We start from the raw sequence: 27,929 nt of genomic DNA on the forward strand, positions 1-27,929 counted from the left end.
AAACCGCTATGATAGTATATCTTTATCCACTTTTCTAAATCTATGTTACAGTCCTTGCTGAGTATCAAAAGACCAGTCTGTATCGTTTTATATAGGATCATATTGGTAAATATGTTATGCATCTCTGATAGCAGGATTGAATCGGAAATGTCTGCAATTGCCAATTACATTTTCTGTAGTTCTAGATGACTCGCTGCTACTGTTGGGTGCTGAAACGCATAAGATGAATTATATGAGTCGACAATCGACATTGAAGATGGGCAACTTAGTAAGTTAACCAATTCCATTAACAGGAGGAACATCCTGAATCATTCCCTATAATAAAATGTAGCACTTGATGCCTAGGAACTACTGATGACCGCTGCTTTATTTTATTTTGGCACTCAAAAGGTTCCAAAGTTTCGTTTGCCACTTTTTTCTTACAAAAGTCTGAGATTATGAAGATGCGCTCCTTTCATACTACCCTTTAAAACTTTATTCCATGCTAATCATCTTTCTTCTTCCACACTTTAATCCAACATTAATTCATTAATTATAATAATAATACATTGCGACAAGGTAGCATGAATTTAGCGGATTCACTGTGATTAGGCTTTTGATTCTAATTAATTCAATATATATAATAAAGAAAAAACTTAAAAAATAATTTACTTATCTTTGTATATTTTGCATACCAATTTTTTTGACTAAAATGGAAATATAATTGTTATATAATGATGAGGGAAAAGTAGATAAATAGATAAATTGATAACCAAAGTTATGAGATGGAGATAAAAGGTTTGCATCAATTTTTTTTTATTTTTTTAATGTGTGTTGCGACTTATATATTTTTTTTTAATTTTTTTTACTTATAAGCAGGTGGCATATGACAATCGAAAATGATTTTTTTTATGGCACATGGCGTAGTGAGATGTTTAGTCTTACATTTTTATAATATTGTGTAAAGGTGGCATAGAACTATTTATTTGAAAATTAAAATAGTGGTACAAAATTAACTCTATCAGTTGTATAGCCAATGTGTTAGAACACACTTGGTTGATGATGCCAAGTTTCATTGTTATTTAATTGTTTGCTTCTTAGTTATAATGTTTAGCATTTGAAGCACTCAATGAATTTCCAAAGATGATTCAAGAATGATCAAGATAAAGTTATGATAAGAAATCCCTTAGCCTTAGTCAAATGTTGTAAACGATTACAAATGCTTAGTGATTGAAGCAATCAAATTGACTCTCAAAGACGGCTTAACATGATCAAGATGAAGTCAACAAGAAGTCAAGACAATGATATGATCCTAGCATTAAGTCGAAAAATGTAAGAGTAAGTGTAACATTCTCATTTACGTCAAGTGGTTGCAAAACCATGCAAAAAGGTAATCGCATTGTGGTTTCGATACTACCGTATGGAGGGACTTTTATTCGAAATGTTTAAGTGTCAAAATCTTTACAAATTTCATATTCTCAAAGATTTTACATTTGAATTATCCCAAACTTGAAAACAAATCGAAAAAATCAATTTGCAAAACTCACATGTGACTCCTCTAAAGTTGTGCATCTACTTTTACATAAATGGAAAGTTGATTTAGTCAAGTACTAAAGCACTCTTCCATTTGTGGTAAGTTGTCACTTGTCAAATGTGTTGAAGTTTTAAATCTGAAATTTTAAGTCATAAATCCACATTGATTAATCCTCTAGATGTGTGCATTTACCTTTTACTAAAATGGTAAGTTGAACTTGTCAAAGTTTTAAAGCTATAAATGCTTTTTGCCATTTTGGTAAAATGTCACATGTTGAGTGTTTTGGGAAGAGTTTTCTATTTTGATCAATGACTTGTGCTCCAAGCCTATAGCCTAACACTTACCATCACTCAAAGGCTATCTATTTAATATTGGATTTAATTAACCTAAGGTGTACTACTTAGATGATCAAATCCACTATAAATAGAGTGCCTTTGCATCATTTATTACCTAAGACTTTTATGAGCATTAATTGTTAAAACACTTTGCAAAACATCAGCTCTTGTTCTTCAACTTATTTGCAAAATTGTTTTCTATTTTAAAAGTCTTCAAACGTTTTTCAAAAAGGGCTGTAAATCTCCATGTATCAGTTCGCTGCACTGTGGCATATGAGCTTGTTCCATGATTCTCGTGTTTAGGTCTTAATTGTGATCTCCATGTTCATTAAGTGAACGATTGAGATTCAAAGACTCAGTAAACCAAAGTGAGATAGAACTTAAGTCTTGAAGCGGAGTAGCTTTGAGCAAGTGAAAGTCTTGAAGCGGAGTAGCTTCAAGCAAATGCAACCGGAGTAGGTTGACGAGTTATTTTCATTGTAAGGGGTTTAGTTGTTTGAGTAAATTTCTAAACAAGCAATAAAATAACGGTTGGACGTAGGCCTCGGAGTAGAGGTTGAACCAATTTTTAAACATCGTCTTGTTTGTTCATTTACTTTTACGTTTGTTCTCCTTATTTATATATTGTTTATCTCGCAACTGCCCGTGTCACGGTGTTCAATATCGTGTCTCGGACTTTTCGATTGATTCAATCTTGTGAACTTAAAACGATTAAGTATCTCAAGTTTTCAACTTAAAAGGGATTCACTTAAGATTTTCATTGCTAAGAGTATTCAACTTAAAAAGTATTCACTTAATATCTTCATTGTTAAGTTGAAGAAAAAATACTCTTTCATTCATACTTTTCGGTGTCCGTGCAAATGAGTTTCTTGTGACATACACTGAAATTTGAATTCGTGTGTATATACTTCTAACTCAAATAGTTCTAAGTATAAACACCTCTATCATTTAAAGTATTATCCATATCAGTTTCGTCTATTGTCCTAGATTTCAAAGAAGCTTAATTCAAGCTTAAAAATTTTAATTGGACACCTAATTCACCCCCTCCCCCTCTTAGGTGTTCTCGTCCTTGACTCTTCAATTGGTATCAGAGCCTTGTGCTCTTGATATTGGTTAATTACCAAAGAGTTGATCCTACAGTCATGGACGGGAAACATACTAAGCATCCTATCTTCATTGGGGATAACTATTCATGGTGGAAAAATCGCATGGAACACTATGTTAAGAGTACGGATTATGAGTGTTGGTTGATAATCCAAAAAGGGCCCCTTGCTATCACGGTTACTAGTGCTAATGGTACTAGTGCCCCAAAAAGTGAGGATAAGTATGTCGAGGCTGATTATAGAAAGGTCGAGAAAAACTCAAAAGCCATGTCCATTCTTCAATATGGCATTGGTGAGCAAGAAGTAAACCGGATTTCCGGATGTACCTCGGCCAAAGAAATTTGGGACACCTTAAGCCTTGCTTATGAGGGGACGTCTCAAGTGAAAAAGCATCGTATTGACCTTCTCATGCAACAATATGAGATGTTCAATATGATGAAAGATGAGTCAATTAATAGTCTTTCCTCTCGCTTTTCTAGTATTGTTAATGACCTTAAGAGTTTTGGTAGAAATTTTGAATCCGAGGATATGGTCCGTAAAATCCTTCGAAGTTTAACAGAAACATGGCAACCGAAGGTTACGGCTATGGAGGAGGCCAAAGACTTATCCACTTTAACCCTCAATGAACTAATGGGCTCACTTATGGCTCATGAGTTAACTCTCATGAAGCGTTTTGGTGAAAGCTCTAAAGTAAGAGGGCTTGCTTTCAAATCAACCTCAATTAATGAGGAAGATGATGGAAACGATGAGTTTGCAATGTTCACTAGAAATATTGTGGATATTGTTAATGGTCATAACCCTAAGAGGTTTAACAACAATTCTAGTAAGAAACATTTTTCAAAGAAGAGATCTACTTCCATTGTTGGTTGCATTAAATGTGACGAAAAAGGTCACCAAATGAATGAATGTCCAAAGTGGGGTAACATCAAATCTAAAGAAAAATGTGACTTGGCTAAGAAGGAATACAAGAATAAAGTAATGTGTGCTGTTTGGGGAATGTCCGATTCCGATGAGGACGAGATCCTTGAGGAAGAATTGGATGCCAAGTTGTGTCTTACTACTCGTCTTAATAATGATGCCCTTAGGTCTCCAAAAAGAGAAATATTCAAATGTCTTATGGCTCATCCGATGATTTCGATTCTAACTTCGAAGATGAGGTAAATAATCTCAAGACAAAGGTTCGATCCTTCTCCAAAAGCAAAGTATGTTTACTCTTAGATAAATTCATTGATAAATATCGTGTCCAAAACAATAAACTTGAAGCTATGCAAATTGAAATTGAAAACATAGCCGAGGAAAATGTTGGTCTAAGAGAGTGTCTAAATGAGCTTGATAACATTTCACCTTGTCTTGAGAAAGAAGTAAAGAAACTGAAAAGGCAAAATCTGATTCTTGTAAATAAGGTCAAAGCATTTGAATGTCACAGAGACACCCTTTGTGACATATGATCTTGAAAAGGAAAATGAGTCTTTAACCAAACATGTTTCTATGTTAACACAAGAACGAGACTCACTTTTAATTGACCTAACCTCTTGTAAAAGTAATCTTAAAGAACTTGAAAAATTAGCAGAAATGCTACACAATGAAACAAGTCATGCTAAGAGCGCCTTTGAAAATGTGCAAACATTAAATCTTGACTATCTTGCCAAAATTGAGATTTTAAACAAAAAGTTAAATGATGCAAAAGAGTTTTACAAGAAAAAGGAAGGAAGTCAAACTGTTTTAAAGTTTTCTACGAGTCAGTCACAACAAAGTGAAAAGAATCTTTGGACTCGTTTTCAAATGCAACAAGATAACATGCACCGTTGCATTCGAAACCAAGAACAAGCAAAACATATTTCCGAAGAAGAAAACATGTTGGATTTCCTGAATATGTTATTTGCAATTATTGTGGCAAGACTGGTCATGTATTTAATGGTTGTACAAAGAGAATGAATGGCATTAAAAGAAACATTAAGGTTGTCAAGCAAGTGTGGATCCGAAAAGACTTGGTAAAGGACATGATTCAGAAGAAGGGACCCAAATTAATTTGGGTTCCTAAACTAAATGTTTGATTTGTTAAAGGCATTAGTGAGAGGCAGCAGCAATTGGTACTTTGATTGTGGACAGAAGTGAAAGCCAATCTCTCTCACTAGAAGCCTACAAAGGTGGCACCATGACGTTTGACCATAAAAAAAAAAGAGGTGAAATTGTTGGTATTGAAAAGTTGGTAAGTCATCGTCACAACGTGTCGACAAAGTGTTGCTTGTCAAAGGTTTGAAGCACAATCTTCTTAGTGTCTCTTTTTGTGTGATCATGATAATGTTGTTGAATTTCTTGTTAGTGAATGTAGAATTCTTGATGCAAAAACAAGGGAACTTGTTCTTGAAGGAAAACATGCTAATGATGTTTACTTGACTAATTTTTGTTCATTGTCCGGTCCAATCATGTTTTGTATGTGTGTATTAAAGAATGACTCGTGGCTTTGGCATAAACAATTAGATCATGTAAATGTTACAACATTGAACACCCTTAGAAAACTTGACCTTATTGATGACATTCCTAACATTAAAATTCAATTTTAAAGAGATGTATGATGATTGTGATAGAGTAAAACAAGTAAGATGCTCCTTAAATCCAAAAATTATTTTTTTGTACTTCTAAAACCTCTAAAACTCTTTTGTATAGACTTGTGTGGAGCAATGTATATTAAAAGTAGAGGTAGAAGTCGGTTCTTGTGCATGTGTGTTGATGAAATTTTATGATATGTTTGGCTACTTACTTGATCTTTAAAGATGGAACATTTGATGAATTTCTTATTTGGTTGAAAAGTGTGTAAAATAAATTTGATTTTTTTTACCCGACCATGGAACGAAATTTAAGAATTCATCATTTGAAACCCATTGTGATGAACATGGTGTTAGTCATAACTTTTCCAACGTAAAACACCTCAACAAAATGAGTTTGTTAAACGTATGAACCGTATCTTGAGAATATGGTTAGGACCATGCTTCTAAGTAGTAAGTTGCCAAAGAAGTTATTTTTTAGACATCAACACTTTTATGCTTAATTTATAACCATGTTATGATACGTAAAATTCTTAATAAAACTCCCTACGATTTGTTGAAAAGAAGAAATCTCAATATTCCCTCTTAAGATGTTTTGGCTGCAAATACTTTGTTCAAAAATTGGGAAAGACAACTTGGATAAGTTCGATGTTCATAGTGACGAGGTCGTCTTTATTGGATATTCGGATCATAACATGGCCTATAAAGTGCACAATAAAAGAACCATTAAAATGGAAGAAAGCATTCATTTCATATTTGATGAAGCTAGTCCTTTTTGTGTATAATGAACAGGTTGAAGAAGATTAGGATGTTGATTTCGAGATTGGGATGATTTGTTAAGATATGGATCAAGTGGTGGAAGAGGTTGAGCAACAGTTGGAGCCTCGTTGTTCGAGGATGATATCCAAAATTCAGGGGGAACTAATCGTCCTCCAACACAAGAAGATGTTAGCTCATCCAGGGGGAATGTGGATGGTGAAGAACAGCCCAACCAAATAATGAACGAATCACAATCATCCCCTTCAAATAATCCCCATGCAACAGTCCCCTCGACTGTTACACAAGAACAAACCGATTCCTCAAACCCACTTATTCCAAAAAGGGAAAATGGAAACACCAAAGCTCACCTTCTCTCAAATCTAACCAGTAATCTAAATTTTGGAATGAAAACCAAATCCTCACTCCAAAACTTTTGTGCCTTCAATGCATTCCTCTCTCAAAATGAACTTGTCAATGTCACAGTAGCACTCACTGTTACATACTGGGTGACAACCATGAAAGAGGAATTAAATCAATTCGAAAGGAATGAGGTATGACATCTTACCCTAGGCCAATGTACTGTAATTGGTACAACATTGGTCTTTCGCAATAAGCTTGATGATTTTAGCGAAATCGTAAGGAATAAAGCTAAACTAGTGGTGCAAAGTTTTAACCAATAAGAGGGATTCGATTATGATAAGACCTTTGCACCGGTAGCTTGGCTTGAAGCCATACGTATGCTTATAGCTTTTGCATCTCATGTTGACAAAAACTTTTTCAAATGAATGTAAAAACTGCTTTCCTAAATGGATATCTTGAAGAAGAGGTTTTTGTCGAACAATCATTGGGCTTTATAAATAATGAGTTCCCTAACCACGTTTTAAAACTTAATAAAACACTTGATGGTTTAAAACAGGCTCATGAGCCTGATATGATAAGCTTTCAAAGTTTCTATTGGGAAAATGTTGTTTACGTGGTTTGGTTGATAAGACATTATTTATCAAGTCACAGTGCGAGGAACTGTTGCTTGTGCAAGGATATGTCAATGACATTATTTTTAGTGCAACAAATGGCGTCCTTTTTAAATACTTTTTTGGATCTAATAACTTCTGATTTTGATGACCATGATGAGAGAACTTGGATTTTTCCTTGGTCTTCAAATCAAACAAAGTGAGAAAGGTACAATGATTCATCAACAAAAGTGTTTGAAGGAAATGCTAAGTATGTTTGGGTTGACTAATGTTAAACCTCTTGCTACACCAATGATTTCTAACATCAATCCTGACAAAGACGAAAATGGTAAGAGTGTTAGTGAAATCATGTATAGAGGTATGATTGGTTCATTACTTTATTTAACCGCTAGTCGACCCGACATACAATTTAGTGTATGCTTGTGTGCCCGCTTCCAATCAAGTTCTACGGAATCACATTTCAAAGCCGTCAAAAGGATTTTTGAGTACTTGATTGGAACATAAACCTATATATTTGATATCCATCTCATTACGATCTTGATCTTGTAGGTTTTTGCGGGTAGCACGGTGAATACAAAGAACACATTGAGTATTGACACTTTCTTGGGTCATTGCCTCATTTCATGGGCCTTCAAGAAGTAAGAAGTTGTTGCACTATACATGGCTGAAAATGAATACAACAAAGTGCAAGATCTTGTGTGGCTTATGATTCTTTGGGTATGACAACAACTGCATAACTATGGTATTATCTTCGACACAACTTCTATCTTTTGTGATAATACTAGTGCAATTAACACCTCAAAGAATCCAATACAACATTCTAACACTTAACATATCGACATAAGACATGATGTTTACGAGATCAAGTTGTAAAAAGGAATATTTGTCTTAGTTTTTGTAGAACGGAAAATCAATTAGCGGACATTTTTACAAAACCGTTTGAAAGAGAACAATTCGTAAAACTTCGGTTGGAAATTGGTTTATTGGGTGATATGTGATTCATATTATTTTATTTTCCTTAATGATTGACTAAAGATGAGGACATACATGTGATTACCCTAATTGTTAATTAGTTTACTTCATGCAAAAATATGGTTCGAAAAATATGAATAATTATGCTTGCATTTGAATTGTTATTGCATTGAGCCACTCAACCCACATTCAAAAATCAAATCTCTCCACCTCTCGCATGTCACTAAAACCGTCCGAATCAACACTTCAAAAAACCTCCAAAACCCTCATACAACCGAGACTTCAAAATCTTCAAGATTCTTATGACCCAAAGAAAAGAGAAAATTCAAAGAAACAAATGCCTTCTCCCATTAAATCCGCTGCCACAAATGAAATGTTGGGAAGCTCATATGTCGAATCACCCATTTCCTCTAAGAAATCCAAGGTTATTTCTCCTCCCAAAGCTGATGCCACAGCATGTGTCACTGTGACATGAAAGAAAACCACAACTCTAATTGAGGAAGATGACCAGAATATTGGGGTTGAAAATGAAAATGAAATTTATGAAGATGTTGGTAATTTGAATGAAGATAATATGTTTAATAATAGTCTTGACCCATTGCCCTTACCACATGCTACAAATGAGAAAATCTTTGAAATCCTTGATGATGACTTGGAAGAAAACTAACATGATAAGCTCATTGTCACCAAGCGTTTTCCAAAAAAAAAAAAAAAAAAAAAAAAAAAAAAAATGGAAGAAGAAGATTTATGCCACTGTCAAGGTGAATGTTGCATCTGGTACCTAATATGCAATCATTAATCACCAACTCTTTTCCTAATCCTTGAAACTTGGGTAAGACTCTTGTAGCCATTACTCAATTGGTTATAGTGAGAAAATTCGAACTTAAAATGAAGAATTTTTGGAACTTATGCAAACTTTGAGGGGGAAAGCTCCAAGAAAATTGATGATGCCTTGCTTAACCCCATTTCTAGCCCTGTTATCCATTAACATAACCCATATTGGCTTAATGTTTTCCATATTCTTTTTGCAAACCGTACTTATTTTATTTGTTGAACCTTGCCTTGTTTGTTGTTAAACTATGTCAAACTGTGTTCGTCACTATGTTTTGTCCTCCCTTGATGATGTCAAGAGGGGGAAGTAGTTTAATTATGTCTTATGTGTGACCCCTTAACTCTTAGGCTTGCGTTCACCGTAATATGTCTTGCGACCTTGGTTAGATGTTCTACTTAGACTAAGTATATTGACTCTTTCATGCCTTGATCATGTCTTGTATGTTTTATGTTGAATGCTTAAAGACCGGCTAACCATAGGTTAAGGGGGAACTTCACACATTATTAAAACTTGCCATCATCAAAGGGGGAATTTGTTAGAACACACTTGGTTGATGATGCCAAGTTTCATTGTTATTTAATTGTTTGCTTCTTAATTATAATGTTTAGCATTTGAAGCACTCAATGAATTTCCAAAGATGATTCAAGAATGATCAAGATAAAGTTATGATAAGAAATCCCTTAGCCTTAGTCAAATGTTGTAAACGATTACAAATGCTTAGTGATTGAAGCAATCAAATTGACTCTCAAAGACGGCTTAACATGATCAAGATGAAGTCAACAAGAAGTCAAGACAATGATATGATCCTAGCATTAAGTCGAAAAATGTAAGAGTAAGTGTAACATTCTCATTTACGTCAAGTGGCTGCAAAACCATGCAACAGTGCACTGCACTGTGGTTTCTGATACTACCGTATGGAGGGACTTTTATTCGAAATGTTTAAGTGTCAAAATCTTTACAAATTTCATATTCTCAAAGATTTTACATTTGAATTATCCCAGCTTGAAAACAAATCTGAAAAAATCAATTTGCAAAACTCACATGTGACTCCTCTAAAGTTGTGCATCTACTTTTACATAAATGGAAAGTTGATTTAGTCAAGTACTAAAGCACTCTTCCATTTGTGGTAAGTTGTCACTTGTCAAATGTGTTGAAGTTTTAAATCTGAAATTTTAAGTCATAAATCCACATTGATTAATCCTCTAGATGTGTGCATTTACCTTTTACTAAAATGGTAAGTTGAACTTGTCAAAGTTTTAAAGCTATAAATGCTTTTTGCCATTTTGGTAAAATGTCACATGTTGAGTGTTTTGGGAAGAGTTTTCTGATTTTGATCAATGACTTGTGCTCCAAGCCTATAGCCTAACACTTACCATCACTCAAAGGCTATCTATTTAATATTGGATTTAATTAACCTAAGGTGTACTACTTAGATGATCAAATCCACTATAAATAGAGTGCCTTTGCATCATTTATTACCTAAGACTTTTATGAGCATTAATTGTTAAAACACTTTGCAAAACATCAGCTCTTGTTCTTCAACTTATTTGCAAAATTGTTTTCTATTTTAAAAGTCTTCAAACGTTTTTCAAAAAGGGCTGTAAATCTCCATGTATCGATTTTTTGACCTTTGTGGCATATGAGCTTGTTCCATGATTCTCGTGTTTAGGTCTTAATTGTGATCTCCATGTTCATTAAGTGAACGATTGAGATTCAAAGACTCTGTAAACCAGTGAGATAGAACTTAAGTCTTGAAGCGGAGTAGCTTTGAGCAAGTGAAAGTCTTGAAGCGGAGTAGCTTCAAGCAAATGCAACCGGAGTAGGTTGACGAGTTATTTTCATTGTAAGGGGTTTAGTTGTTTGAGTAAATTTCTAAACAAGCAATAAAATAACGGTTGGACGTAGGCCTCGGAGTAGAGGCTGAACCAATTTTTTAAACATCGTCTTGTTTGTTCATTTACTTTTACGTTTGTTCTCCTTATTTATATATTGTTTATCTCGCAATCTGTCGTGTCACGGTGTTCAATCGTGTCTCGGTTTTTGATTGATTCAATCTTGTGAACTTAAAACGATTAAGTATCTCAAGTTTTCAACTTAAAAGGGATTCACTTAAGATTTTCATTGCTAAGAGTATTCAACTTAAAAAGTATTCACTTAATATCTTCATTGTTAAGTTGAAGAAAAAATACTCTTTCATTCATACTTTTTAAGTCCGTGCAATGATCAGAGTTTCTTGTGACATACACCGAATTTGAATTCGTGTGTATATACTTCTAACTCAAATAGTTCTAAGTATAAACACCTCTATCATTTAAAGTATTATCCATATCAGTTTCGTCTATTGTCCTAGATTTCAAAGAAGCTTAATTCAAGCTTAAAAATTTTAATTGGACACCTAATTCACCCCCTCCCCCTCTTAGGTGTTCTCGTCCTTGACTCTTCACAATGTCAATACTTTTGTAGCCCTTTTTTTTACAAACAAAGTATAGTACGAAAGTACGTGATTGTATTGACAATTACAGTCTCACAACTTTAACACTATCGTTATATAAACTTGAGAATATAAGGATCAATATTCACATTAGCTAAACATAATTGTACTTTTGTATTGTATTTTTAATTTACATACCCTAAACTTAAAAACTAATAAAATATTTTAAAACTCAATTCTTTAATAAAAAATAAAACCTCAACATTAAAATTTCATCATTTACTTTTATGTTTTATTGTTGTTAATTAATTTACTCTTAAAATGAAAAGACAAAGTTTAATGTTTGTTATGCTCACACATTTATGTTTAATGTTTCAAATTCTTTTTATATTTTTTTTAAAAAGATGGTGATGATGTGGCTTGCTAAATCTCTATTAAAAAGGAAAATGGTGAGTTTTGGTGCTTTGGATTGTCTTTTTATATTATTTATTTATAGATTAGACACACATATAGTTGGTAGAAGTTGGGTCTGTTATTAACCTTTGTTTTTAATTTTTAATTGAAATATACACTTTAAGACGATCAAAGAACAAGTGACTACTGACTACTCATTGAAAGACAACTTTTCGGTATCTTTTACCATGTCTTCCATATCACTTTTTTTATTGGACACAATTAAAAAGTCCATAGCAATTAGAGGGGAAACAATTTTGGTAACTCGTGCAGCGCACGGGCATGAAATCTAGTAAGGTATATAATCGGTTAATCGAGTCTCACTCGGGTCAGATTTTTCCTTTTGAGGCTAAATTTGCATTGATCAGAACTAGTCTACCTGCTTGTGATAAAGAATTCGTTTTCCATTTTGATAATTGATTATGAGAAGAATGAATAATACTGTCGAAAGTATTTTTAGTCTCTACTATCAATGATAGGACATCCTAAGTACTTACCTAGGTGAGCTTCCTCGTTCATACGGAGAATACCTCTAAGGGTGTGTTTGGATAGGAAAAAAGGAGGGAAAGGGAGGGGAGGGGGAAGGAGGGAAGGGGAAGGAAGGGAAAGGAAGGGGAGGGGGAATGAAGTGTGGGTGTTTGGATACAATTTCCCTCCAAATCTTGCCTATTGGGGAGAGATTTTGATTAGGCTTGGAGGAGGGAAATTGAATCCCTCCAAATCCCTCCAAATCTCTCCCCCTCTATTTCCCTCCACTCTCATTTGCTATCCAAACAAGGGATTTTCAATCCACTACTCTCCCTCCCTTCCTTTTCTCTCCAAATCACTCAATCCAAACACACCCTAAAGGATTCTCGAAGAGGCTGGGCAATATTTCTAGTGCATTGAAAGGTGGATTTGTCAAAATTGATAAATTGTCCTGATATCGTGCAGAATTTATCTAAAATAGACTTAATGGTTCTACAACTCTGATTAGAGGCTTTAGCGAAAATGATAGTATTATCCGCAAAAGTGAGAAAAGGGATTTTCTCCACCCCTGATCCAATTCTTATACCAATATCACTAGAACTAAGATCCCTATTTTTTGTAGAGATCTTGCTAGAATCTCGGCGCACATAATGAATATATACGGCGAGAGTGGGTCTCCCTGTCTAATGCCTCGAGTGGGTGTAAAAACGTCACCCAGTGTTCCATTTACTAACATCGAGAACGAGATACGGCGAGAGTGGGTCTCCCTGTCTAATGCCTCGAGTGGGTGTAAAAACGTCACCCAGTGTTCCATTTACTAACATCGAGAACGAGACAGTTTTTACACATTCCATAATCCATGAAATCCAAATATCACTGTGTGGGCGCGGGCCCACGGGGTCGCTTGGGAATCAAGCGTTTGCATTTGTGGAGTCGCCACCAATTTATTGTGGAAAATTGGAACCGTTCGAATACCTAATGTCATGTCAAGACACAAAGTAGTGACATGAACACTAAGAACTCGTTACCCTTAGCATTCTATGTCTAGAATGACTCTCGTGGATGTCAATGAACACGGATGGTCACAGAGATCTGGAGTAAGGGGTGAGGGTACGTATTAGGAAGCTCTTTTGATCGAACACCTAATCCCGTCCGCCTCGATAGCGGCCTCTACTAATGATTAGGGAAAATCATCTATACTTGATATGTTGTCGATTATATGCATGCAATGCAACATCCAATAAATTAATCCTAACATGTGAGAATTAACTAAGTCGGTGAACACGTAATTTAACATACATTGGGTCGAAGTAGGGATTTAATGTTGATTACATGTGAAAACATACAAACAAACGATAATAAAGAATAAAACAAGGTACAATAATAAAAATTACAATAATTACAATGGTTTGATTGATTTACGTCGAAAATACATTTAAAACGGATGTTTTAGAAAAGAAAAGGAAAATAAATTAAGGGGTTAGAAAACGGATAGATTAGTAGTGATAATACGATTAATAGTAAATTAATACGTAAACTAATAAATTAAGTCAAAGCAATAACGGAAGGTCATAGACAGAACTCAACCCGGAACAGGCGCAACAGAGCTGCGTCCCTTGGAAGAGGCGCAGTGGTCACTGCGTCTGTTCCTGAGGTGAGTTCTGGCTGTGAAGCCGGAACTGCAAATTGTTAATATTCGTTGGTGATTTTAATGATTGATTATGGACATTCGACTCAGATGAAAGTGTTTTAACATATTATTTACATATGAATGGGTCATAAAAACAATAAAGAATGGACTCGAATTAATTAGAACAACTTAAAGACTAATTATAAATTAATTACAAATTAAGTTTATTAAAACAAATTAATTAGGTTTATTAATGTCAAACTATTGATGACGATGACGATAAACAGATGAAAACATGTACCAAAGTCGAATTCCAGAAACTTGATATGAATAAATCGAGCCTCTAAAATCCGGGTTTGATTTAATGACGAAAACCCGCAAATATTAATTACTTGGGATTTAAGTCGGGAATTAAAAGTGATGAATTATTAATGAATTATGTATTAAAATTATCATGCTAACGAAATAAGAAGAATATAAGAAAAGACGAAATAAAATAGGCGAATTAACAGAGGACGAAGGAAGAAGAAGGAAAGCAGGAACTGCGGCAGCCTCAGGAAGAGGCGCAGCAGATGCTGCGGCCCTTCGAAGAGGCGCAGCAGTTGCTGCGTTCCTTCTCGACATCAGTTCTCCCGTTAATCCGTAAAAAGGTCTGAATAAAAGGTTTTATAAATCGGTTTTAAATATGCTTTCGACGTAAATCTTACAATGATTAATACAATAATAAAATACAATAATAAAAGATGAGATTTACACCCTCAGACTTACATGTTTGACGAAACGAGATTAACTAAGTTAACGATTAGTGATTGCTCGACTCGAATGTACGACGAAAGTGCCCTCGTAAGAGGATTTAAACTAAATTGATTAAGTTGATTGAGTGGAGTTGGTCAAATTGGTCGGTCATGCAAAACGAGGCTGGTACTCAGAAGGATCCGAGCTTACGTGGTCGAAATTTCAAGCACGTAGACGCCAATAAGCAAAGAGCACGGTCTTAGAATGCAAAGGGAGAAGAGAAGGGCGGACACTCGCGTGAGAAATATGAGGAACGAAGGTCCCTATTTATACTAATCACGGAAGAACTAGGGTTTCGGTAAAACTTTGGAAGAAAATCTCGAAAAGATCTTAAAAATACGCAGAAAGGAGCTGGGAAAGAGGCGCAGCAACCACTGCGGCTCTTGGAAGAGGCGCAGAAGGTGCTGCGTCCTTTCCCAAGGAGTTTCCTCCTGCGGAAGAAAGATTTTCCGCGTTTCTATTATGTAATTGCGGTTGATCTCAATTTTCTTATTATTTAAAATATAATTTCGGGAAATAATTTGCCAAAAGATTAAAAGATCGAAATATGGAATAGAAATATCCGGAACATTCCAGAATATTCCGACTCGGCATTTTAAACGGTTAATAGAAAATGAAGACGGTTTTTGACCCGGACTTCGAATGTACCGGACTTCGAATGTACTCTAATTACTGTCAAAACGACCGTAATGACGCGTAGATGACGACCAAGGGGTAGACACAAGTATTTGAGCTATCACTTGACGATAAACTTACGAATTGTCATAAATCGTTCCGTGTACCAAACATGCTGCCCAATCATCACCGGGTGGTTTGCGGGAGGTGCAGAAATGAGGTATCTACACACTGAAACCCATTTGTCTAAAAGTTTCCTCAATAAAGTTTCATTCTAGTCGGTCGTATGTTTTCTCCATATCAAGCCCCCCTACTTCTAAGAGAATAAAAATTCTCTTAGTTTTCCCTCCAAAAAGCATCTAGCTAAATAAGGTAATAAATAAAATTTTCTTTCATTACATTATTATCTTTTCAATGAATATAATCTTATAAATAAACTCTAATTTTTTAAATAAATTTATAATTATGATTTTTTCATTAAAATAAAATAAAATTTATATTAAATTATAAAGTATAAGTTGCTAAATTTTTCAGTAATGCAATAATTATTACTGTAGAGAATAACTTGACACATGCTTACTATTAGCTTCGTGTAAAAAAACATTCATTAAAAAAAATCACAACTTAAATATTTTTTTTTATTAGTTTTCCATTTCAATTTTTTTGTTTCATATCAAAATACAATGGAGTGAACTGATAAATATTAATGAGGTGCAAATTTTAAAATAGAAATCATCCTATATACTAAGAGAATACAACTTCTCTAAAGTTTTCCCTCCAAAGTGCTCAAACTTATATATGGAAACAAATTAGATTTTCATTTATTAAACTAATTTTCCATTTAAAATAATCTATACATAAACACTGTATCTCTTATTATTAACTTCGTGACGAAAAAAGATTTTTTTAAAAAAAATTTGATGTAGTTAAAATATTTTCATAAAAAACACAATTCATGGAATTATTCAATTTTTTTGATTAATTTTAATATTAGCTATTTTTTATAAAAATTCGCGAGATATAAATCTAAAATCTATAACTAATACACTAAAAATTAAACGGAAATTTCCCATGGTATCCTCGAACTTTGACAGATTACACATGGTATCCCTCATTTTAAGTTTCTACACATGGTACCCCTGTATTTATCTTTTTCTTTCCCAGAATACCCTTAACAGACTTTCCGTCATAACACCGTGGGATTATCAATTTTAGGAATTAATGCTATAAAAGTATGATTTTTTTTTTTAATAATTTACCCGAATGGAAAAAAACTAGAACTGCTTTAGTCACGAAATTTCCTACCATATCCCCAATATTTTGAAAGAACTCTATAGGGAAACCATTAGGACCTAGACATTTATTTGCGGCTAAATTAAAAACAATTTATTTAACCTCTTCCATACTAACATTACTTGTAAGAAATATTCGTTATCATCTTCGTCGTCTGTAATTAATCCACTGATCACTTCAAGTCCTCATTTCTTAGCCTTTTGCTTCAGTACTCATGTTCCCTTGTTCAGTCCCTTCTCCAGTACTCTTCTTTTTCACTACCCTTCGTTCCCTTCTTCAGTACTCTTCATTTTGCTTCAGTACGCAGTACGCTAGAGCCCAGAAACACACTTTAAAAACACTTATTCAGTACTCTTTCCTTAACACACTCTAAAAACACTTCTTTCTCTTCAGTACTCTTCTACTTCTTCAATACTCTAAAAACAAAAAACCCTAATCAATGGCACAACATGGAGGAGACCCTACTACTGCTACCGATGATTCATTGGAAAAGATGTGGAGTTTTTCTGACCAGATTTCGGTTTTAGAAGCTGCTATAGAGTTTAAGGGAAAGTTCAATAAAGACCCTACTACTGCTACCGATGATTTCTTGAAATTCCTCAAAGGTAAACTTGAGTATACCGAATTTACCAAGGATCATGTTATGGATAAACTTAGGAGGTTGAAGAATAGGTACACTGAGGAGCTCGTATTTCTGTTGAGCAAGAAGATTTGGGGGGAAGACGATATGATGAATGGTACGGACGATGAAAATGGTGTGAAAGACGATATGATGAAGGAGGTTAGTGAGGAAAACAAAAGGATGTTGGAAAAGGATGTGTTAAAGCCACAGGAGGAAGAGAAAGATTTCCAACAACTTTATCCCCATTTAATCAAGGGTCTCGAGGGTGATTGGGAGACTTATTTGAGTGAGGTCGATACTGTGGTGTTGGAGGAGTGGGATAGAAAGTGGAAGAAAATTCACCTTGCCGAGACTCGTGCTTACCTTAAGAGGTTGGCTTTGGTACAGGAGCACATTACTTGGTTTCATGACCAAATGAAATCGTCTTAAGTATTAGGTCATGTTTATTTAGTCGGTACGCTTTAGGTTATGTTTATTTAGTCACTACGCTTAGGTCCTTTTTAATCCTTATCTTTTGTCGATATGGTGGATGTATTTTGGCATCATAATGTTGTTGCTTTTTGCCAATGTGGACGGTTAGTTCTGGCTTTCTAATGCCTAATTCCACTAGTTTCTTTGGTTTTAATATTTGCCATTTTGACTATGCTTCTACTTTCAATAATGATTTTTTTTTTTTACTATCGTGGCTGAAAAGTGTGTTAAGTATGTGAGAGGATTTCTTGTGAAGTATGCATTTGAAAAGATAGAAAGCTATAGAAGAAGCAGAAATTCACAACTATTCAGCCTTGCATAGTTATGCAGAGAATGATGTCCATAAGTGAGATAATCTATTCTCATAAAAAAATTTATAATTATGCAAGATTACAGCCTAACAACTACACTGTTTAGGTACTCGGATCAGGCTGACAGGCAGTTCCATTCTTGAAAGTTTTGGCATGCTTACAAGTTACAAGGAATTTTTATGTTGCATTGGATGTTGTGATTTGTGAGTGCTAACGTTTCTCGTATGTGCAGTTTGTTGAAACTGATCTAGGGTCAAAGGTGGATCCTAAAGTTGTAACATTGCTCGGGGGCTTCATACCCATGAAAATGGTGGTGAATGGTATTAATATATTATACACTATGTAGTATATGTCCAGATATTTATGTTTCTTGTTCTTATTATTGATTCTGAAATTCATCTTAGCATCAGTCTAAAAATATGGTTATGCTGAATTGCTGACAATCATCCACCTAAACTATATAGGTGCCTTAGAGCTCATCACAGACAACACTAAAGCCGGTCGCTGTTTATGGATAACAAATCGTAGAGGGCTGGAGTATTGGCCAACTCCTGCCCAAGAAGTAAAATACAGAGTATCTTCATCAAAATCGAGTCGCAGATTCTTACAAATTGACCCATTGGATATTAAATTGCCTCGGAGCTTCAAAAAAATGTGAGAACGATCTTACTTTCAATCCTGCACGGAAGTTTGCTATCCTTAGTAATTAGTTTTTTTTGGCTGAATATTCATGCTGCTGCCGCGCTGGTAAATTATTACTTGTACAAAAACGAAATATGGTGAACACTTGATTTTCTCTGTTTTTTTTTGTTTTTCAATATTTGAAATATTGTGTACATCAGACCCCTAAGTTGTTGGTGGATACTGGATAGTAGGCGTAGCACAAACTTCCTTGAGGATTGTTCAAGTTGAGTTGACTTTTGAAGTATGGTTCCTTTACTTCAGTTGACTTATTTATTTATTTTTTTCTTTTTAAGTATGGTTACTAATTCCTTTGTCAATCTAGTGTCACGTACTCACGTGGGAAAAACTAGGATTACCAATTTTGCTGGGCAAAGCTTTGTGATTTTCATACTATCTCAGGCTTTATTGGCCAAACTCAATAACTAGGATTTTCCTCTTTCTAATCCTTTACTTTAGACTGTGAGGCTAAGTGTGATGGTCCACACACTTCTGCTCCCACAGCATTTATATTTCCATATTTTATTTTCACACTCTTAGGATTTGTAAATGTCATACTCCAAGGTTCCTTCCTATACGTAGGATCTTGGGTTGTGATTCTTAGTTTAGCTTAGTTTAATTGAGCTGGAGGAAACGTATGGCTATTATGCACATTCAATATTTTCCTTCTACAAGTCATGTACTATCAATGAAAATCGCTTCCTACCTTTAAGCTTGTTAATGCTTGTTGCTTGCTTTCTGTAAGAATAGTTAGAGAAAGGTGTTTACAGTAAATGTAAAATTGTATTATGTTATGAGATGAATACATATATTTATAGTAGAAGGGCTAAGCTAAATATGGTTAGAAAAGGGAGCCTATAGACAAGATCAATTCTATTCTATAATTACAATGTGAAAGATATAAGTAAATGGGGTAAACTATTATTTGGAGGATATTGAGGATATTTGGTTAATACTCCCCCTCAAGATGGACGTACGATTAGTAAGACCAATCTTGTTTCGAAGCTCAATAAATTGCGACTTGTGTAGGGGCTTGGTGAGGACATCTGCCAGTTGATCTTTGCTTGCAATGTGCTGGATACGAATTTGACCAAGATGCAATTGTTGCTTGACGAAATGAAAGGAAAGAGCCATATGCTTCATTCGAGAGTGGAAAACAGGATTCTTGGCATAGAGAGTCGCTGAGATATTGTCACAAAAAACGGCGGGAGGTTTGGTGACAGTGATGTGAAGCTCAGTGAGAAGATTGCGAAGCCAAATTGTCTCAGTGGTAACGGATGCTATAGCACGAAATTCAGCTTCGGTGGTAGAGAGAGCTAGACCGTGTTGCTTCTTGGAAGACCAGGAGATTGGATTGCGGCCTAAATAAATGAGGAAGCCAGTTGTGGAGACATAGGAGTCCTTGTCACCGGCATGATCGGCATCACAGAAGGCATGGAGACAGAGCGGAGAGTCTCGATACAGTTGGAGTCCAAGAGTTTGTGTGCCTTGAAGATAGCGGAGGAGACGTTTGAGAGCGGTCCAATGAGTGATAGTAGGATGGTGTAAGAATTGAGCCAGACGGTTTATTGCAAAGGCAATATCAGGCCTTGTGAGCGAGAGGTATTGTAGGCTACCAACAATAGCACGATAGTCGTGATGATCATGAACGGGACAGTGATCCTCACGTGTGAGTGGTGGTGAAGTAGCCATGGGTGTAGTATTTGGTTTTGCGTCAATCATTTTGTATTTTGTAAGTAGATCATGTATATATTTGGATTGGTTTAAATGTAAGCCTACTGCATTCGGGGTGACTTCTATACCTAGAAAATAGGATAGCGGTCCAAGGTCTTTGAGTGAGAAACGGTTGGATAAAGTGTCTATAAAACGTTGAATTTGCAATGGGTGTGAGCCTGTGACGATAATGTCGTCAACATAAATTAACATATAAATACATGTTGTATTGGTGTGAAATAAAAATAAGGAAGAATCAGAAATAGATTGTTTGAAGCCATAGGTAAGAAGAAAGGAGGTTAATTCATTATACCAAGCGCGAGGTGCTTGCTTTAAACCATAAATTGCTTTATTTAGTTTACAGACGAACTCGGGTTTTTGTTGATCAACAAAGCCAGGTGGTTGGATCATAAAAACATCATCGGTTAATTTGCCTTGAAGAAAGGCATTATTAACATCAAGTTGTCTCAAGGGCCAGGATTTGGTGACGGCTAGTGAGAGGATGAGACGCACAGTGGTCGGTTTGACGACAGGACTAAAGGTTTCATTATAATCAATACCGGGTCGTTGATGGAAACCCTTTGCAACAAGGCGAGCTTTGTGTTGTTTAAGGGTACCATCAGGATTATATTTATTTCTATACACCCATTTGCATCCAATAATATTTTGAGAGGAAGAGCGAGGAACTAGAGTCCATGTTTGGTTTCGTTCAAGAGCCTGAAATTCTTCTTGCATTGCATTTCGCCAATGAGGAAGAATGAGAGCTTGCTTGACGGTGTTAGGAAGAGTGTCGGTTGAAGAAGAGGTGTGAGCTAGATTGTTAGCATATTTGCGGTTGGGTATACGAATGTTGTTGTCGAGACGCGTGGTGACAGTCCTAGAAGGTGGGGGAACTGACCTTGTGCGTCGGGAGCGAGGTCGAGTGGCAGGGACGGATTGTTCAGATGGTGTGGCAGCGGAGGATGAGGGGTCAGAGGCAGCGGAATTAGTGGTGGAGGAAGGTTGTATATCAACTGGTTGAGCAGGTGTGGACTGGCGTCGAGAGTACACAAAGGGAAATGGTGGCTTTGGTGTAGGATTAGAGGGAGGTGACGGTGTGGGTGAAGAAGCAGGAGGAGATGGTGATGTTTGAGGGAGAATGGGAATGTGAAGCGTGCACCATTCATCCGTGTTCGGAGAAGAGGAGACGGGAATGGTTTTACGAGCAGGGTATTCGTCTTCTATAAATTTGACATGTCTTGAGGTAAAGATGCGACGGGTTTTGGGATCTAGGCAATGGTAGGCACTCTGAGTGTTTGAGTAGCCAACAAAGATACAAGCGACGGAGCGGTTTTCTAATTTGTGTTTGGTATATGGCCTGAGCCACGGATAACAAAGGCAACCAAAATTATGTAATTTAGTGTAATCCGGTTGGATGTTGTGGAGCATAAAATAAGGGGAATTACCATTTAAGGTTTTGGTGGGTAATCGATTTATAAGGTAGGTTGCCGTGCTTAAGGCGTAAGGCCAATAAGTGGTAGGAAGACCGGCGTGGTTTAGTAAGGCAAGACCGGTTTCAACGATATGACGATGTCGGCGTTCAGCATATCCGTTGTGTTCGGGGGTATGTGGTGGGCTTGTATAGTGCGAGATGCCATTGTCAAGTAGAGAGTGATTTAATTTGGTATATTCGCCACCATTGTCGGAAAAAAATCGACGAATAGGTTTATTAAAAAAATTTTCAACTAATGCTTTAAATTGCATAAATACTGTTGTGGTTTCGGACTTTCGTTTAAGCGGATATAGCCAAACATATTTACTAAAATGGTCCACGAAAATTACATAGTACTTGTAATTATCGTGTGAATGGACCGGACTTGTCCATAGGTCAGAAAACAAGAGGTCGAGTGGTGCGTTGGATTGAAAAGAAGAAGTAGAGAAAGGAAGCTTTTTGCTTTTTGATACACAACAGGCGTGACATGAATCAAAGTCAGACATTGCAAAATTGAAATTTTTATTGATAATTTTTAGTACATCGTATGTAGGATGTCCTAATTTGTGGTGCCACGAGAGAGGCGTGGTTCCTTTCCACGAAAGAGGCGTGGTTCCTTTTGTAATGGCGGTGAGTGATAGCGGTTGTGGAGGCGTCCATTCATAAATTCCCTGGTTGTTAGTTCCTTAACAAAAAAAGAATTATGTGAGAAAATTACATATGCATTGTTATCGCTACACAATTGCGAAATTGAAATAATATTTCGAGATATGCGTGGAACATGAAGAACATTGTGAAATTGAAGATTGTGTTTAGTAAAAGAACCTGTGTTTGCAATTTCAAGAGCGGAGCCGTCCCCGATAATTAAATCATCGAGGCCATCGTAGGGAGAGTGGAACGCAAGGGTGTCAAGGTCATGTGTGAGGTGATGGGAAGCACCACTGTCGAGGAGGAAGGCAGTGGATGGCTGCGGGTTTCTGTAGTTGGCGGCATGGGCCTGTGGTGACGGTCCCTGCGGCTGACGATAGGTAGGGGCAGGAAACACGAGATTGGGAAACAACTTGCGAAACAGGGGGCAATCGGAGATCACATGCCCTGTTTCCCTACACCATTGACACCGTCCTTTGAAGGGACGAGGGCCAGCGGTGTTGGAGGGATGGTGTTGTGGTTGTTGCTGGTTGTATGCAGGGGGGTTGTAGGATTGGTTGTGGCCACGATTCTGCTGATTGTGGCGATAAGCCGGGTTAGCAGACGGGGCAAACAGATTGGTGTTATTGGTGGTGTTGGTTTCATGTTGCATAAGTAATTCTTGTTGAAGTAACTTCTCATGAAGTGCTTCAAAAGTGATGGGGTTGTCTCGAGCTCTTACGGGGTTGATGACGGCTTTATAGGTTTCATAATCAAGGCCGCGAAGAACCTTGGCTATGACGTCTTCCGGATCTAGTATTTTGCCCATGAGGGCTAATTGATCTACACAAACTTGAATGGAGTTCATGTAGTCTGAGATAGATTGATCCGCTGATTTTTTTATCGAATCAAATTTTTCCTTAAGTTGCATGATATGGGCACGGGACGGGTTGGCGTAGGTATGAGCGAGGATATCCCACGCTTCCTTAGAGGTTTTGGCCCGTACTATTAAGGGTTGTAGGGCCGCAGTAAGGGTGCCCATAAGGGCGCTTAATATGAGTCCGTCTTGCTTGAGCCATGTCAAGTAAGCCGGGTTGGTTTTGTCGGTTTTGGGATCGGTTTTTGTCTCATCAGAGATGGTTGCATCTGGTTGTGGTGTGGATCCATCAAGGAAACCAAGGAGACTAAGACCAAAGAAAATGTTCGTAAGTTGAAAACGCCATGCCGTGTAATTCATGGTGTTCAATTTTACGCAGTGGTTAAGGTTCAAAAATTGCAGCGGTTTCGAGTTATCATGTGGATTTGGGACAGAAATTTCGGAAATAATGGTGTTGTTGGTCATGGTGGCGTGGGAAGAGGCGGAGCGTTTGAAGGTTATGCGTTTGGGTTTGAGGAGGTTGGATCGAAGACCCTCTGATACCATGTAAGAATAGTTAGAGAAAGGTGTTTACAGTAAATGTAAAATTGTATTATGTTATGAGATGAATACATATATTTATAGTAGAAGGGCTAAGCTAAATATGGTTAGAAAAGGGAGCCTATAGACAAGATCAATTCTATTCTATAATTACAATGTGAAAGATATAAGTAAATGGGGTAAACTATTATTTGGAGGATATTGAGGATATTTGGTTAATACTTTCAATAATCGTTGCTTACTTTTATTATATTCGTGTGTCGGCCGTTCACGATCATGACTAAGATTACCCACACACCCCGATACCCGAGAAGTGTGCTAGTGGGCGATTCGTCACAGCACGAGACCTTTTGTTTCTTGCATTCTCCCTTGGGTGTGGGGAAGGCCGCAACGATGTGCATCACAATCCGGCAAAAGTACCGGACCGTGACACTATACATGAACATTTTCATCTTGGATCCTACATATTTTGACTAGAGATGTTTCATGATTCTGTGTGCCTTGTGATTTTGCAATAAGTTCATTGTTGTTTAGAGCATTAATATCATAGCTAGAACCTTAATACCTGCTGCATGTTCTTGTTTGTCAGAGTCGTTGACTCATTGAATCACAATTTCCGTGCTGATACAAGGATACGGTGTGCTCCATTGACACAGCCAATTAATTCAAATCACATTCTAGTAAAAATTTTATATGCTGGGGTTAATGCTAGTGATGTAAGTTTTCTTTTTGGTGCTTTTGGCTTTCCATTTTCAGTCTTGTAAATGTCTCTTTGGTCATTTGGTACCATTTTTAGGTTTTTAGCTCCCCTGAAACTGAAATCACCACATAAACTAACAGAGTGATTCTTAAAATTTTATTTGTATGGTTTTGAGTGTGTAGTTTTTCTCGTTTGGTGATACTTAACATTGCTTACGGTATATATATTCTTTTCTAATTTGCACATCAAATTTTCCTTGTTTGGTGCAAGGCTCTATATGAATGTTTTTACTTTTATGTGATGATGGTGCTCGATAAGATAGGTGATAGTAATCATCTGAAGAAGGCCTGGTTTGGATTCTCACCAGCCTTGTCATTTCTGTGTCGATACAATTTGGACGTTTTCTCTTATCTTGGCATTGCTAATTGACAGACTCGTCTTTTGTATGTGAGCATAGCGTCGGGGCTAACTAGAAAGTGGATAGGCAAACTTGTGGGTAGCTTACATAGGCCTCTGTATAAAAGGAAAGAACATTCTAGGCTGTATGCTTCTGTAATTAGCTCTGTGGCTAGTTTGTGCTCTTTGGATTTAAGTAAAAACTGATAGCGTCCTCCATGCTCTTACAGTCCGCAATCTTTACAAAAGAAAGTGTCCAGAGATCAAAATGAAAATGATATGTCGTCTTTGAGTGTCAGTGTTGGCTCGGCAGAATCTAGAACCATTCGAGCACACACACCTAGCAGCCGTTCATCTGCACTAGAGATGAGAACATGCTCAAGCTAGAGCCAGTGGTTGCAACAAGATGTGCTGAATAGAAATCTTGGTGGGAAGTTACCAAGTAAGAAAGGATAAGCCCTATCCCACGCCCCCCATCCACTAAGATACACAGCGAAGTCTTGCTCCTTCAGAGGTTACATTGAAATATAGAATCCAGCGACCCATTTGACTTCGACCTATTTGTTTCTAGCCTAGCTAGCTGTGGACTGTGGAGTGGGCTATACTCCAAAAGGGCTTTCAAAATTGACATGGCTTTGCCAAAAGGCCATATCTTCGGTTATTTGTAAACCAACTTCCATGCTGTTTTTGGCATGTCTTATCTGCTAAGATACCGCCACGGGAGTGGCTACCTTCATTCCAGCCCTGAAAATTCCTACTTATTCCACTCAGTTGAGGATATCACGTGATCGCTTTTGAAATTATTGATTAAATCTTCCTTTGATGAGGGCTGAATTATTGTTCAGTTGATAGCATTCAGATTTTGTTTTGTCTTAATTGTGACTGGCAATTTACTTCGTCAGATTCTAGTATCCTTTAGAAATTTGTGGTTCCTGCCTTGCCTGTATAGTCAAACTTGGTGCATTCGTGATGTTAATGGGCCTTTATGATTAAAGATGTTCATGTGTTTCACTATATAACTTTGTGATGTACAGGTCAATTTTAGTTCAGGCCGCTATTTTAGTGGCAAAGGTGGAGACATTGCTAGAAACCTCCCCTTTGATGCTGGATTTGAGGCGAGCAAGAAATTTAGTTTTCTATGATACTGCTATTCATGTGAAAGAGGGGAAAAAATGATCGTTGTTCATTTTCATGGTTCCATTTTTTGTATGATTATTTGGAACAAACTGCTCACCATTCTTTCGCTTTTCGGGTTTCATAATGTCCGCCCTTTTAACATTTTGTTTTCAGAAGCCATTTAATTTTTTCAAAATTTCACCCCAAAATTGGTTAAGAATTATCTTTGCATTATTCTTTGGTTAAGGATTCTGATAGAACAAAGCATAATGATTCACTGAACTGTCTTTGATGCAACTCTCAATGCAGTTTTGCTTCTTGCTCCTTGAAAGCATCATTCCGCTAAATAAGTTGAATTTGAGAAATTTATAGGTTCATTCACAACTTGGTCATCTATCTATTCAGCAATTTTGTAACAAGCGTCAATCTCTTGAACTTTTTTTGCATGCTGAAAAAATGTTGGTGGGATAAGAGCCTTTGCTAGGCTAAGCATTGACCCTGCTGCCTTGATAATGGTCACCAGCATTTGGTAATGGTGTGTGCTGTACTGCTGACTGCTGTGCTCTTACAGAAAGGGCACGACAAAGGAACAGAGAAAGGATGTGAATTTTTCACATGTGTGATGTGTTAGAATTTGAGTCCTGTATTGTATATGAAACTTGGGGATTGTTGGAATAATCGCTGCCGTTGGTGACGCTGTGAATGATGTAAAAATTGGTTCTGCTGCTGCAGTAATGACATATGGAAGCTATGCTGAGTTCTTTTAACCCTTAAAAATCTTCATTCAATTTCTTTTTCTTGGAATAGCTCTACAGACAGAGTAACAAAAGATCACTCTGTGTACAAAAGATCACTCTGTGTACAGACAGAGTAACAAAAAATCTTCATTCAATTTCTTATATGTACATTTCTTTTTTTTTTTTTTTTTTTTTTTTTCCCTTAAGCCATATGTTTAATTATTTGGCTCTAAGCTTGGTACAAACTACAGAGAGAGTAACAAAAGATCACACTGTGTATCATTTTATATAGGATGATACTGGTAAATATGTTATGCATCTCTGATAGCAGGATTGAATCGGAAATGTCTGCTGTATCATCGTGTGTGATTTCTACACCTCAATCGTCATTTAGTAGATACTAATAGCAGCTAACCCTCAAAGCTAGATGACGCGCTGCTACTGTTGGGTGCTGAAAGTCATAAGATGAATTATATCAGTCGGCAATCGACATTGCAGATGGGCAACTTAGTAAGTTAACCAATTCCATTAACAGGAGGAACATCCTGAATCATTCCTATAATAATGTTAGCACTTGTTGCCTAGGAACTACTGATGACCGCTGCTTTATTTTATTTTGGCACTCAAAAGGTTCCAAAGTTTCGTTTGCCACTTTCTCACAAAAGTCTGAGATTATGAAGATTCTTTCATACTACCCTTAAAACTTTATTCCATGCTAATCATGTTTCTTCTTCCATACTTTAATCCAACATTAATTCATTAATTATAATAATAACTAGGTTTGGTGCCCGGTTACGCCCGGGCTACTTTTCTTTACCATTTAAATTTTATTATTTATGAAATATGATTCGTTATATTTGGTTAACACATATATTTACAATTTATATCTTGAAATTATGATGAGAGGTAAAATTAATCAACAAATTATGAGACACGTTCACCTCTCCCACT

General features: G+C 36.4%; 1 protein-coding gene across 2 annotated transcripts; it reads left to right on the forward strand.

Annotated features, from left to right (window-relative positions):
- Nucleotides 1-16,938: 16,938 nt before the first annotated feature.
- LOC141587423 (uncharacterized) lies at nt 16,939-26,486 on the forward strand. Of its 2 annotated transcripts, XM_074408909.1 has the most exons (4): nt 18,369-18,440; nt 18,585-18,774; nt 24,619-24,745; nt 26,160-26,486. In XM_074408909.1, exons 1-4 carry the CDS (start codon nt 18,422-18,424, stop codon nt 26,265-26,267), a joined length of 444 nt encoding a protein of 147 aa, XP_074265010.1. In that variant the 5' UTR covers nt 18,369-18,421; the 3' UTR covers nt 26,268-26,486. The 2 variants fall into 2 exon arrangements, with proteins under 2 accessions (XP_074265009.1, XP_074265010.1); XM_074408908.1 differs by lacking the exons at nt 18,369-18,440; nt 18,585-18,774; nt 24,619-24,745 and adding an exon at nt 16,939-17,709 and having other exon boundaries at nt 26,160-26,476.
- The last annotated feature ends 1,443 nt before the right edge of the window (nt 26,487-27,929 follow it).

The sequence above is a fragment of the Silene latifolia genome, chromosome 6, assembly GCF_048544455.1.
Source record: "Silene latifolia isolate original U9 population chromosome 6, ASM4854445v1, whole genome shotgun sequence".
NCBI classification, from domain to species: Eukaryota; Viridiplantae; Streptophyta; class Magnoliopsida; order Caryophyllales; family Caryophyllaceae; genus Silene; species Silene latifolia.